At 34.7% G+C, this 13,520-nt stretch overlaps 2 protein-coding genes across 2 annotated transcripts; one reads left to right on the top strand and one right to left on the bottom strand.

The window, feature by feature from the left end:
* The first annotated feature begins 253 nt into the window (after positions 1–253).
* On the top strand, positions 254–6,558 carry LOC116033518 (oil body-associated protein 2C-like). Its single transcript, XM_031276263.1, has 4 exons — positions 254–565; positions 5,583–5,665; positions 5,785–5,899; positions 6,206–6,558. The coding sequence occupies exons 1-4, from the start codon at positions 307–309 to the stop codon at positions 6,466–6,468; spliced, it is 720 nt and encodes a 239-aa protein (XP_031132123.1). The 5' UTR covers positions 254–306; the 3' UTR covers positions 6,469–6,558.
* Positions 6,559–7,406: 848 nt separating this feature from the next.
* LOC116032322 (protein NRT1/ PTR FAMILY 4.3-like) lies at positions 7,407–11,658 on the bottom strand. The gene is made up of 7 exons (XM_031274824.1): positions 11,644–11,658; positions 11,473–11,569; positions 10,738–10,955; positions 9,774–10,217; positions 9,309–9,442; positions 8,532–8,952; positions 7,407–7,859 (listed from the first exon to the last, which is right to left on the bottom strand). The coding sequence occupies exons 1-7, from the start codon at positions 11,656–11,658 to the stop codon at positions 7,407–7,409; spliced, it is 1,782 nt and encodes a 593-aa protein (XP_031130684.1).
* Between the last annotated feature and the right edge of the window lie 1,862 nt (positions 11,659–13,520).

The following is a 13,520-nucleotide window of genomic DNA, read 5'->3' as shown; positions in this document are numbered from 1 at the left end:
GTTGCCAATTCAAAAATAGCAATTTTTCATTTCAATTCATTCCACTATCTTAATTAACTCTTAAACAAGGCAGGATCGACGATCACCGCTGCAAATTAAATACATACATACGCAAACGGCATTGCTGCGTGTCTTGAAGACGAAAGCAGATAGCCATGCAGCTTACAGCAAGGCACCTACGTGTCCTTTCCACAGCCACCCACGTCCTCGCTCCCCTTCTACAAAGCCTCCTCTTCTCTTCCCAACTTTCACCACCTACAAATTAAACTTAATTTCTGGGAATTTATAATTGTAGTGTGTCCATATATGGCGTCGGCGGTGGAAGGCGAGAAGATGCCGCCGGGAAAGGCGATGACGATGGGGCAACACATGGTGGACAAAGGCGCTCAGATGCTGCAATCTTTGAGCCCCATTAAAGAGATGAGCCAGCACGCGTGCACATTCGCCATCTACAGCCATGACATGAGCCGTCAAATCGAGACTCACCACTTCATCACCCGCATAAACCAGGATTTCCTGCAGTGCGCCGTCTACGACTCCGATGAATCCCACGGCCGCCTTATCGGTAAAATTAAACACTACCGTGTTTTTATCTTCCACAATTAATAAGAAAATATGTACCTTTCTTTTAAAAGGGAAAACTAATTTCTTTTTTAAAATAAAATAAAAAATTACCACTCAAAATTCACGGAACAGACTAAATTATATTCCCTCTTTATTATTGCTTATAAGTTATATATGTTTGTTAAATTTTGGATAATCACTTTCTTGACTCAATTTACTTGCCTTAATTCTCTATTTATTTTTTTATTTAATTCCTTAATAAAAAATTAACATGTAAATTTAAATAAAATTTTAACATGGGTAATTTGGTATAAAAATTAAGGGTCTTTTTACAAATACGAAAAATAAATTTTAGAAAATAATTCATCTTTTCTCTAGCCTTTAATTGAATGGTAGAAAACATTATTTTCTATTTGACTAAAAGTCATAATTTTTTTTTTAATTTTTTTAAAATATGAGCATAAATCTATTACTATATTAATTATTATACAATATTAATTATTTTAATAATAATCATTTTTATTATTATTTACATTAAAATAAAATTATAAACTAAAATTATAATAATTATAAAATTAATAATTATTATAATAAATAAATAATTTTTAACTTAGAAAGTTATAATAATAAAAATAAATATAATAATTTTAAATTAGAGAAATTGAAGCGAAAATATACTTTCTTGGAATTTGGGCTTAGGGCTTAGTTATTAAGATTTTTATTGTTTGGCTTTAGTTCAATTCATATTTAATATTACATTGATAAATATAATAATTATAAAATTTTAAAAAATAAGAGAAAAATTAATTATTAAAATTTTAAAAAAATAAGAGAAAAATTTATTATTATTTAATTTTTTAGGTTGTGTACGGATGTGTTGGGTTTAAAATTTTTATTGTTTAATTTGGCTCAACCTAATTCATATTTTAATTTATCAATATCCATTGATAAATGTAATAAGTGTAAATTAAATAGTTTTTGAAAAAATTACATACTTTTAGTTCTCTCTCTGAGCTATGGGTCGGGCTGGTGGTCGTAGCCTTTTTTAGGTACAAGCAAATACCCGGAGTATTCCGGGGTTATCGATCCACAGGGAAGCGGGGTATTAAGCACTAGTTACTAATTAATTCACGAGAAGCTATTCCTACATTAACAATGGGTATTTATCTAAAATTATGAAAATAAAATAAATGAAGCAAGGCAAACGGACTTTTATATACAAGAGATTAAGAGCGGGATTTTTGGGTGTCAAAGTGTTTAATCACCTAGTGCCAATCTAAAGTGAAATAATCATTCGGGTTCAACAAGTGTGGATGATTGCAATCTAAAAGGGAAAGATTACTCTCGTAATTCAATCCCAAAACAAGGTAATTGGAATACTCACTCTCGTGAGCTATTCACAATAAATCCCTTAATCAACATGTCCTCTCTCGAGGTACAAGAATCAAGTGCAATTGTGGGTGCTCTAATTCATAGACAAATTTAGCAATGAAACAAGTAATTAGGATCCTTAACTACAAGCATCAAGAAATTAAGCCACAATTACAACACAAGTAATAAACTCAAATAGATATTTCATTCAAGCAATTAAAGAACTAGGCACATAGGTTCATAAACACTTATCAATCCAAAAATCCCAAAGGAAAGCTTAGCCTATCATGGCTAAAATAGATTCAACAAACATACAATAAAGCTTTAAAATAGAAAAGAGATGAAGAAATTCTCCCGAATGAAGCCTCCAAGCTCTTCTCTTTGGTCTCTCCTCTCCAATTGATTTTTCCTTTTGAGCTCTTTGAGAAGATGAGAGCTTCCTTTCCTTGCTCTCCTTTGTCCAAATCCGCAGCCAAGCTTAGGGTTTGAAGAGAAAATGATGCTTTTATAGTGGGTGGAGAATGGAGGGCAAAAATGACAATTTTTAGAAGTTTAGAATCGCAGATTTGCGACATTCGACGCGTCGAATCCAACATTCGACGCGTCGAATCTTTACAGCGCCGAAACGAGGCCATTCTGCCTCATTTTTGGGATTTTCGACGCGTCGAAAGTTGAGTTCGACGCGTCGAAAATTCCTGTGACGCAGTTCCGACTTGCATCCTGATTTTGACCCTTTTCCCTTTCGAATTACACTTTGATGTCTTCATAAAAGTTGTAGCCCTTGAAGTCTTCTTTCCAATGGTTTAAGAATCACCTCATTTGGATATTTCTAGGCTGAGATATGGTCCAATTACCGAGGTGTCGCCATATTTAGCAGAAATTACAACTCTTTGATCTTTTGACCATTTTCCGTTTCAATCTACACTTTGATGTCTTCAAAAGAGTTGTAGCCCTTGAAGTCTTCTTTCCAATGGCTCAAGAATCATCTCATTTGGATATTCATAGGAAGAGATATGGTCCGATTACCAAGATGTCGCCATGGCAGCGGAAATTACAACTCTTTGGCTCCTTTGGATTGGCTTTTGTTCACAAATGGTTCTAATGCACTTCTAAACACATCAAAAACATTTAAACCAAGCATTATACCATTTTAAATATGAAAACATGGAAATAAGCATTGGACACAACATTTTATCACACAATTAACTATAAAACCTACATAAAAACACAAGTAAAATAGGTACAAATGAGAGTGTATCAGCTGGATTGTGATTTTTATTGTTTTGCACAGTTTGACTGAACTCGTCATATTTTAATTGAACTAGTACAATTACGTTTAAAATAATAAATAGATAGATGGAGGCTCTATTTGGGAGCTTATTTAGGATCTAGTTTATTTTAATCTACTAATAAGATATAAGCTCTGTTTGGTAATCTTCTTAAAATAAGAGCTTATTTTTGAACGTTACCTAAGTTAGCATTTCAAAATAAGCTAGTAGCTTCTAACTTCTTTTTCCATCTTTAACTTTATTATTTTAAAGAAGACATTATTTACCCTTCCTAATTAAAACCTTTTTTGCTAAACTTTTTTGACTTTTTCTCTTCAATATGTTTGGTTGTAATTTCAATTTGACATTTGTGTTTGAATCTTGATTTTTGTATAAACTAATTTTATGAATTATTAAACATTTTGTTTTACTTTATATATTTTCAAATATATGTTCTTACTTTATATTTTATTAAAATATTGATTTCACTATTTTATATTTTAATATATAAACAAACCTATTTAAATTGTATGAAGATGTCCTTTTTAGTCTTTTTACATTTATCAGCTTATCAAAAAGTTAATTTTACCAAGCACTTAAGCATAACATAACAGCTCTTCAGAATTCAGCTTCGAACTTATAGCTTTTCAGTTTTCAGCTACTTTTCATCTTTCAGCTACCTTTTCAGTTACGTTTGCCAAACATAGCCGGAATGTCAATTTGCCCATTTGATACCATTTAGAGGAAGAGTTAGAAGAAGAGTGAGAGAACTGAGTGTGAAATAGAAATTTGAAAAATGTCATTTTGAGTAAAAATTTTACAAGATATTTTTACTAAAATGGATCCTTTTTTCGAAGACATTTTTTACTAAAACGAATTTTTTATTTTTATATTAAAATGTGTATTTTCATTAACTTTATCTTTTGTTCATTTCCAACCACGGAAATATTCAAAAATAATTACTTTGAAAAGTTTAATTTTTTGAATTTTCAAACAAACCCTTAAATTTGTATTTTAATTGAATTTGAACCGCATTAAAAAATTGAACGGCCACGCACGGGGCTGGTTGGCACCTGTCATGGCACAGTTTATGGGTTCGTATAGGGGTGACTTAGGGACGCATGACGGGTCATCCTTACGTACAGAGGTGGTTGAGGAGCAACAAGCAACACTATTCACTCATTTTACATGTATTTTAAGAATGGCGACACTATAAATAGGGCCCCTTGCCCCACCCACCCACCCACCTATACATGTAGGACATCATCAATTCAAAATAGTTATACCACGGATCTGAGTTCACCTTACAAGGTGGACTCATGTTCAAAATACACAATAATTTACATTCTGAATGTTCACAATTTATATATTAAATGTTTACAATTTGAATTGTGAACATTTAGTAGGTAAATTGTGAACATTCGGTATGTATTTTATGTAATAAATTGTGTATTTTGAATTCATAAATAATTTGCCATCGATTCATCTTATTCTCTCGTCTTATTGGATTTTTGTGGGCTTGTCTAGTAGGCTGTTTTATTTTAAGCATTCTGAACCTTGGGCCATTATTTTTATTTATTTATTAAGCAACAACCCCCTTGTAACCACGGTACACATAGCAATGTGCATCCTGGTCCAAAATGACGTTGTTTCGATGTTAGTGGACGCAAACGCTAACGCGAATGACTCTACGGAATTGATATCTATAATACACGTAATCATTATTTATAATACACAGAACGTTTGCCTAGAATACACAGAATGTTTGCCCAGAATACACAGAATATTGACACAAAATACACAGAACTCATCCTCCTAACATTCGAATGCACAAACACATCACAACCTGTGTTAATAACATCAATACACAGAATATTGACACAAAATACACAGAACTCATCCTCCTAAAACATTCGAATGCACAAACACATCACAACATGTGTTACTAACATGAATACACAAAATGATTGCCTGGAATACACAGAATGATTGCCTGGAATACGCAGAACGATTACCTAGAATACACAGAATATTAACATAAATACACAGACCGACTGAAACGGGAAACGTGATTTCTAAAAAAGGGACGGTTAGTTTACAATGCTCAAAACGACGTCGTTTACGTACGTGGTGCACGGTATAATTTGCCTTTTCTAATTATCGTCTTATTTTTATTTCTTATTTCATGTGCCAACCAAGTTTTATAGTAGGCTCGGTACATTAAAAATCAATAATTATACTATAAACTCGGGTCCACTTTGTAAGGCGGACTTATCATAATTTACATACTGAATGTTCACAATTTAAATTGTGAACATTCAATATATAAATTGCCAACATTCAGTATGTAAATTGTGTATTTTGGCTATTGTTGGATAGGGGTGGAGTATATAATTTCTGACAAATTATATGAAGGCTTGCCTGAAGATGAACAAAAGCTGTGGCATTCTCATGCTTATGAGGTTTGTAATTACTTATATTATTAATATACTCTAATTAATTCTCCCACATTATTTTCAATCATTTATTTGGAAACAAACTGTATTTTCAAATGGAAATTAAATAATATTGTGCTGTCCAGATCAAATCAGGATTGTGGGTGAACCCTAGAATCCCAGAGATATTGGGTAGATCTGAGCTTGAAAATCTTGCCAAGACCTATGGCAAATTCTGGTGTACATGGCAAACCGACAGAGGTAAGTAATGGTCAAACTTGAGGTGAAATAGTGGTAAGAAATTTAAAATTTGATTAAAAAAAGAAGAAGAAAGAACTCAAAGTATCAAATAGTGTAATTGAGCTATTGACTAAAAGAACAAAAAATCATTGATAACCGTTTTAAATAGTGTATCTATTCAGCTATACTTTCTCAACCTATTGAAATACAAAGAGACAATATTGTATCCACTGAGACTCGATCTCATGACTTTCCATATGGGAGAGTCATTAGATGCCATCTGATCGAAAATGATTAGTATGATCATTTCCTTTTACATCGATGCAGGTGATAAGCTTCCCATAGGGCTGCCATCACTAATGATGTCTCCTCAGGCAGTAAATCCGGGGATAGTGAAACCGGAGCTAGTTCAGAAGAGGGATAACAAATACAACATATCAACCAACAGCCTAAAGGAATCCCGAGTGGAGATAGCAGAGCCGGAGTGGATTAATCCTCAGGCGGATTACTGGAAACAGCATGCCAAGGGTTTCATCGTCGACGTAGAACAGACTGAGATGAAGAAGAGGGAGGGCATTGAGTTTCCATGATCGATACATAATCCACCTTTGCTAATAATAAGCCTTATATATATATACATATATGATGGAGAGCATAGTTAATAATCATATATAGATTTGTGCATGCATGTTTCAGTAATAAATGGATTTGACTTATTTTGACCTTTCCAATAATTCTCTCAACGCCTCTCAACTTTAACTCCATAACTTTTATCAACGAGTAAGTGTAATTTGACATGTGTTACTTTTATTTTTAGTTTGTTCCATAATATTGTCTACTTTCTTAAAATAAACACCACTATCATTCTATTTTTTCAATTTTGCCCTTAATATGTACTTCATACTTTTCAATAAATTTATTGTCCCAATGCCCAAATTCACGCACAAGATCTTGTTCTTTAATATCTATGTTGGGTTCCACCTACTTTATTGAGTATAAAAGGTTATTGAGTATAAAAGGTAAGAATAGTTAAATCAGCACATGGGATATTCGGGGCAAAATAGAAAAATTAGTATTCTTTTCATTGTTTCTTAAAATTGTGTGAAAATCAAAGTAAAACAATAAATACGGGACAGAGGGAGTATAACTTTTATTTATAATATAATAGTACTTTTAAGGTGGTGTTTGGTTGAGAATTTTTGTACTCTATTATAAATTTTGATGTCCATTATAAAAACTTGTATAAATCTGTCTCACGGGTCTCAATTCGTGAGCTATGTCCAATCTCTGATTAATAATGTCAAATACCTGGCCCATTAATTAAAAATTTAATCCATTAATAAAAAATTTGACCCGGAGATTGATACTCCTGAGACAACCTTGTTACCCAAAAGTATTTGTACCAATATGTAACTTTGATTAATCTCCAAGAACAGTAATAAGAAGGATAGAATATAATAATCAGGATTCAAGAATATCATATCAGCCAACGGAGATAAGAGGCCGGCATGGTGGCCGGAGGTGGAGCCTATTTACTCTCATCCTCATTCTCAGACATCATCGAATCGTCGTCACCTATTTGTTGCCTGTACTTGTACCTCTTAGAAACAAACAAATATATCAAGAAATTCACAAAGCTCAATCCAGACAGCAACGCATAAAACAGCTCCAAATGGTTCCTGTTAACGTTGTTCCCTCCTAACCATCCGCCGCTCTCCGTTATCCCCTTCGTCGCCACGTTCACCACCTTCACCAGCACGGAGCTCGTGAAGTAGCCCAGCGACATGGAGCTCCATAGGAAGCAAGACGACACGGATTTCAGGTCCTTGGGCGCTTGCGAGTGGAAGAATTCGAGAAGTCCAACGTAGGTGAACATGTCGGCTATCCCGAATATAAAGTACTGGATCGACAGCCACAACACGCTGATCGGCAATGGCTGCAGGATCGGGATGGCGTCCACCATGTTGCTCTCTCTTGCCACCTGTTGTAGAAATTGTGAAAAGCTTGTATATAATTAAACCTAAAGCGAAAGCTATTTTTCAATGTTCCAAAAATTATGTCAGGCACCGATTAATAACCCTAGGAACTGACCGACCCTCTAGCATATCACCATAATAGGTGATCTAGGCGGCTGACCGACTAGGCAGCAAACTAGGCGGCCTAGACGCTAATCATCTAGTCCTTCTAGGCACTGGCTAGGTCTCCTGGCACAGACTAGGCCGCCTAGTGCCGATTAACTATTGTTAGCTTCTTTTTTAAATGAGTTATTTTCTTAAAAACAACATTATTTTGAACTAAATAACTCTAAATATAATTATTTAAACTCTAGATGTTTTTTAGATAATATTTAATATTTTAGTATTAACTATTAAATATTAAATAGTAAGTGTTAAATTTTTTTAAAAATTTAAATAAATTTTTAAAAAATAAAAAGTAAAATAAAAATACACGGACGGGCCTCGATTAATTCCTGTCTAGGCCTTGCTAGACACTCCGAGCACCCGTGGAGCAACTGACTATTTTTTCAAGCATGGTATTTATACATGTACATGGAGATAAAGTAAGTAATAAAAGTAATAATACAGAACTATTCTACGGGATGAAACTAAGTAACAAATAAATGAAAATAAATGAAATCATTAATCCTTAACACCTGTTTCCGTTTGAGTTCCAGTATGGCAGCCGCGGCCATGGACAGAGAGGAGAGGACCAGCCCGACGGCGACGCGGTGGAGGTGGGTTATTCCGGTGGGGATTCCGGTGAGGCGGCGCATGGCGGGGACGAATACTCGGTCGTAGAGGGGGATCAAGAAGATGAGGAAGAGGATGGGGAGGAAGGGTAATGAAGAAGGGAGAATGTGGAAGGATTTGGTGATGTTTAAGTCCATTGTGGAGCCTTGTTGGATTGAGAAAGTTTGGAGTTGGGCAAGGCAAACTGTCATTATCACTGTGCATAAGAACACTGGGATGAGGCTTACTAAGATTTTTGCATTCTCCACTTGTGTCACCCTGCAAACTCTCCATGGATTCGGTTCTTCATCCCATGATGTTTGAATTGCTGCTTTGTCTAGGAATCTGGAAAAACAAAATCCGATCCTTAAGATCAAATGCTTAATACTACGTCAAGAGATATAACTAACTAGTAATAAATGCACAATTTTATTTTAAAGAGAAGGGTATTGGACTTTGACTATTCAGGCCTTCCCCCAACAATCCTGATGTGGCCTTTCACCCTACTCAGTCCAACAAAAATAAACCAAAAAGAAAAATATAATGTTCTTTAATTGTATAGAAGTCATTCAACCAAAATATATTAATGCCATGTTTTGTACCGTCAAAATTCTTGTAAGTTGTAATAGTACTCTTTAAGTAATTAATTAACCTGTATTTGCTGTTTTCAACAGCCAAAAAAAAAAAAGTAAGTAATTAACCTGTATTTGTCAGTGTGGGGTAGAAATTCAGCATCAATTACCGCAGCTTCTTTGTCCTTATTACTGATCTCATATAGCTCACTGGAGTCTTCCGGAAGTTGTAGCTTTCTGTTGTGGATGGCTGCGACAAATACCTGCCATCCAAATGCCACAATAACATACATACAAGACTAATATATATATATATATATATATATAATCAAATGAGACCACATCTTGTGGTTAATCCCGTGAGACCCTTCATAAATATACAAAAGCTACTACACAAGTACACATATACTAAATTGTGTGTAACTCGTCCAACATAAATGCACACAATTTACAATATGTATTCATTCGTGTAATAGCTTAACTTGTGTACAGTTACAAAGAGTGTCACACCACTCATGAGAACAGGTGGATGCACTTGAACATTAGCCTATATATATATCAGAAAAGTAGAAGGTATCAATGATGATGTGGTACCTGAATAATTTGAGTAATGGCACTACTTCCTTGAATGACATACACACGATAAAATGGCAAGCCAAGAGTGAAGAAGATTCCACCAAAGAACATAGCCACCGTAGAAGCAGCAAAGCCCCAATCCCATCCCTTATGTTGGATAAGCCAGACGAAGAGCGTGAGGCTCACCGCCCCTCCTACACAAACGCCCAGCAACAGCCAGTTGAAGAAGCTCGACATTTGGGAAGCCTCTTTAGGATGTTTGTAATCGAATTGGTCCGCCCCGTGCGACGGCACTGCGGCTTTCACCCCCGCCGATCCGATCGCTACCGTGTACAGCGCCACGAATAGGATTGCCGCGTTGCGGCCCCCAACTTCCTCGCACTTTTGAGCCTTGTCAAGAGGGTTGCATGGAGGAGGCTTTAGCTTAGCGTAGTGAGCTTGCATTGCTAGAAGCCCTAGCCCCTACATCAACAAACAAAAATTATACACAAAACCTAACAAATATTAGGTCAACCTTCAAAGGTAAAACTCCTGTCACATGTACTTTCCATCATCCTCAACCTTTTTCCTATTCATGTTTCTAGTGTGATTTGAAGCGTATATTACCGCCTTAAGTCGTGACATCAAGTTAGGCAACAAACAACTATACTAAGCCTCTGGTGTTGGGCATCAGTTAGGTCGGTCGAGTTAAATTCCTACTCAATTTGAAACGTAGCCTTGTGGCTTACCACATACTAAATAGTTAATGCCCACTTTTTTTTTATCACCAATTAAATTTTAAGAAGGATAGCACTGAGATCTATCATCATTCATTTTTTGTTTTGGATAAATCAAGCATGCCATATTAGTACAAAATAAAAAGAAAAAATAGATGGAAGGGAACAACATCAACCAAATTGATTAGACTATTGATTCAGTAACTATAAAATTACAAGTTTGACTCTCAGGGAAATCACCTCAAACAGTGTTAATGTAGACTTACCAAGAACTCAATCCAGGCAGAAATAAGAACAGCCTTGAATCGGCCAATGTAGGTATCAGCTAGGACGGCGGCTACAATAGTGAGAATGTAAGTTGCGCCGGCGAAGTTAGTCACATGGTTGGCTGCATCGGCTAGGTTGATGTTCATCACCCCATTTAAGTACGTCAGCAATGTCACCCCCAGAACTATAGTTGCCATGTTCTCAAAACCAAATATTCCTGCATGTTTCAAATCCGACAACCATTATTAATCATGCATGCAAACAAAATGTTAGAATCAATAGCTTAGCTTGGCCCTTTCCTTCACCCATTCACCCAATAACCTCTTAGTCACTGGACTTGACTTTTCACTGGCCTTTATTTAGGACCAAACTTTTAATTATCAGTTTACAACTCTATTTTGATCTTTATACCGCCGTCATATTTTCCAGAGGCATGGTATTGGACCTAGCCCCCTCCGCCTAATTTTAACTATTCCTAGCCACCTGGAACTGAGCTTGACTGTTATAGCCTCCACCCAGCCAACAATCCCTAGCTCTAGCGTTGGATTGGGCCTATGACCTCCAATCAATAATCTCCCTAACACCTGGCCTGGTGTTGAATTTAGCCCTTCACCCAACTCTGTTCAACACTTAATTACTTCTGGTCGTGTAAATTATACAGATTTTCTGAAAACCCCATTACCCACAAGAAAACTAGTCCGGTAAAACAAAAGCAACAGCCAATGTAGGTATACCTAATATGAAAATGGAAGCTCGGATTCCTCCATGTTTATCCTTCCGAGCTGTTCTTCCCCTCCAGTCCACTTTCCCTTCAATAAGCTCATATTTTTCCTGCGAATTAATTAAGAAATTAAATAAATATAATGAAACCCATTATTTAAAACAAATAAATAAAGAGTAAAAACTTGATCGAGTACCATTGCCACTACAAAAATGCAGTGATATAATCTCACTGCAACAATGTAACAAAGTATATTAATGGGGAAGAATAATAATGGTTGAACCCAAGTGCATGTGAAAGCAATATATAAATGTAACATATGAAGTATAGGTTGATGCGAGTATAATATAATGACGACAAGGACAAACAACTGACGATACTATGCCGTAGGGGATCGTAAGAGAAATATTCCTAATTCCCTATGACATAGTCAAAGAATTAAAGAACATTATTAAGAAATTAAAAGCTGCAGCTTGGAAAGATGATGACAAACATGTGCTAGTATAACTACGATTATAGTATTTATATATGAATTAATCTTTAATTTCCCCAATAACACTATTATTCTGCTCCATTCACGAAATGATGTAACGTTTCTAATGTTTCTTAAGGATATAATGATAATGATGGAATGACAGAATCTTTGGTTCACAAGTAGCTTGATAATAATGAAATAGTATTATTCCTAGAAATAGAAATAGGTCTATTCAATTTTTTTTTGAAAGCAGGTCTATTCAATTATATTCTCAAGAATAGTATTTTTCAAAGTGAACTATTTGTTAGAGATATTCCTGAATTCTTAGAAATAACTTAGGGTGTGTTTGGTTGGTAAGTTTAGCTATGAGGAATGAGTATTAAAGTTATTATTAATTTATTATGGTTTGGTCTATAAATTTTTAGAACACTACTATGGGTTTTGATTACCCCTTAATTGCAAAACTCATTCCCTAATAAAAAAGGATTTCATTCCCTTCCTCCTTAGCCGCTTTCCCAACAATTAATAATCATTCTCATTCTACCCTACTACCAAACATGCAAAATACTTTCACCAAAACTTATTACCATTACCAAGTATTTGATACACATTTCGATTCTGATTCTAGGGTGGGAATCAAACACACCCTTATTATTATTATTATTATTATTATAAAGAAGGAAGCTACAAGTGGTAAGCCTTTTAAACGAGACAAAGCTACAAGGTAGTGATTAGATGACAAAAGATATGGTTTGGAATGAGAAGAGAATCGAAGAAAATGGAGAAAGAAGGTTTGTAACCTTAGCTTGTTTTGGACACATACAGCTGCAGAAGTGGAAATGGCCAAAATATTATATTGCCGACTTGGAGGATCGGAGGCCGGAGATGGAATCAATCTAATTTCAATAGCAGCTAGCTTTACCAAGCACACTGCCCGGCCTGGATCTTAGAGCACAAATTAAAGCCGATTATTCAACTTAATTTCACAAGTAAGATTACAAGAAATGAAGAAATTAAATATACATACTACCTGTATTCAAAAACAAATTAAATATGCATACTACCTAACCTCATCACTAATTAATAATTAATTAATTCTATCCTACCTTTCTTTTTCTAGAAAGGGAAAGATTTATAAATAAATAAATACATACATATATATAGGCGAATTAGATTTTTCGTCTATATATTTATAAGAAATCAAATAACATTGTTGATGAGTTTTCAATTTTTCATAAGCTAACAATTTTTGCATGGTCCCTCACCAACTGAGGCGTACTATTAAAACCTATCATTTTTGCATATACATATATATATCAAATGAGACAATGTAACATATTCTCGTAAAACTATGAGACACAACATAAACACACACGATCTACTATAGGAATGTACACAAACTAGAGCGTGTGCAATATGTCCAACATGAGTACACACAGTCTAGTGTTTGCATTCTTGTGGTAAATCGTGTGCATTCATATAGTGTCTCACAATCTCATATGAAGATGTCACAGTGTAACATTAGCATATATATATATATATATATATATATATATATATATATATATATATATATATATATATAT

Source organism: Ipomoea triloba, chromosome 10 (assembly GCF_003576645.1).
Source record: "Ipomoea triloba cultivar NCNSP0323 chromosome 10, ASM357664v1".
NCBI lineage: Eukaryota > Viridiplantae > Streptophyta > Magnoliopsida > Solanales > Convolvulaceae > Ipomoea > Ipomoea triloba.
The sequence above is the reverse complement of the archived record's forward strand: the minus strand, read 5'-3'. Positions and strand labels throughout refer to the sequence as shown.

Coding starts and splice junctions, on each gene's coding strand:
- LOC116033518 (XM_031276263.1), top strand. CDS start 307: ATGGCGTCGGCGGTGGAAGGCGAGAAGATGCCGCCGGGAAAGGCGATG. Junction 566..5,582: donor ATCCCACGGCCGCCTTATCG/GTAAAATTAAAC, acceptor ATTGTTGGATAG/GGGTGGAGTATATAATTTCT. Junction 5,900..6,205: donor TACATGGCAAACCGACAGAG/GTAAGTAATGGT, acceptor ACATCGATGCAG/GTGATAAGCTTCCCATAGGG.
- LOC116032322 (XM_031274824.1), bottom strand. Junction 10,218..10,737: donor CTGCCTGGATTGAGTTCTTG/GTAAGTCTACAT, acceptor TTGTTGATGTAG/GGGCTAGGGCTTCTAGCAAT. Junction 9,443..9,773: donor CCATTACTCAAATTATTCAG/GTACCACATCAT, acceptor TTTGGATGGCAG/GTATTTGTCGCAGCCATCCA.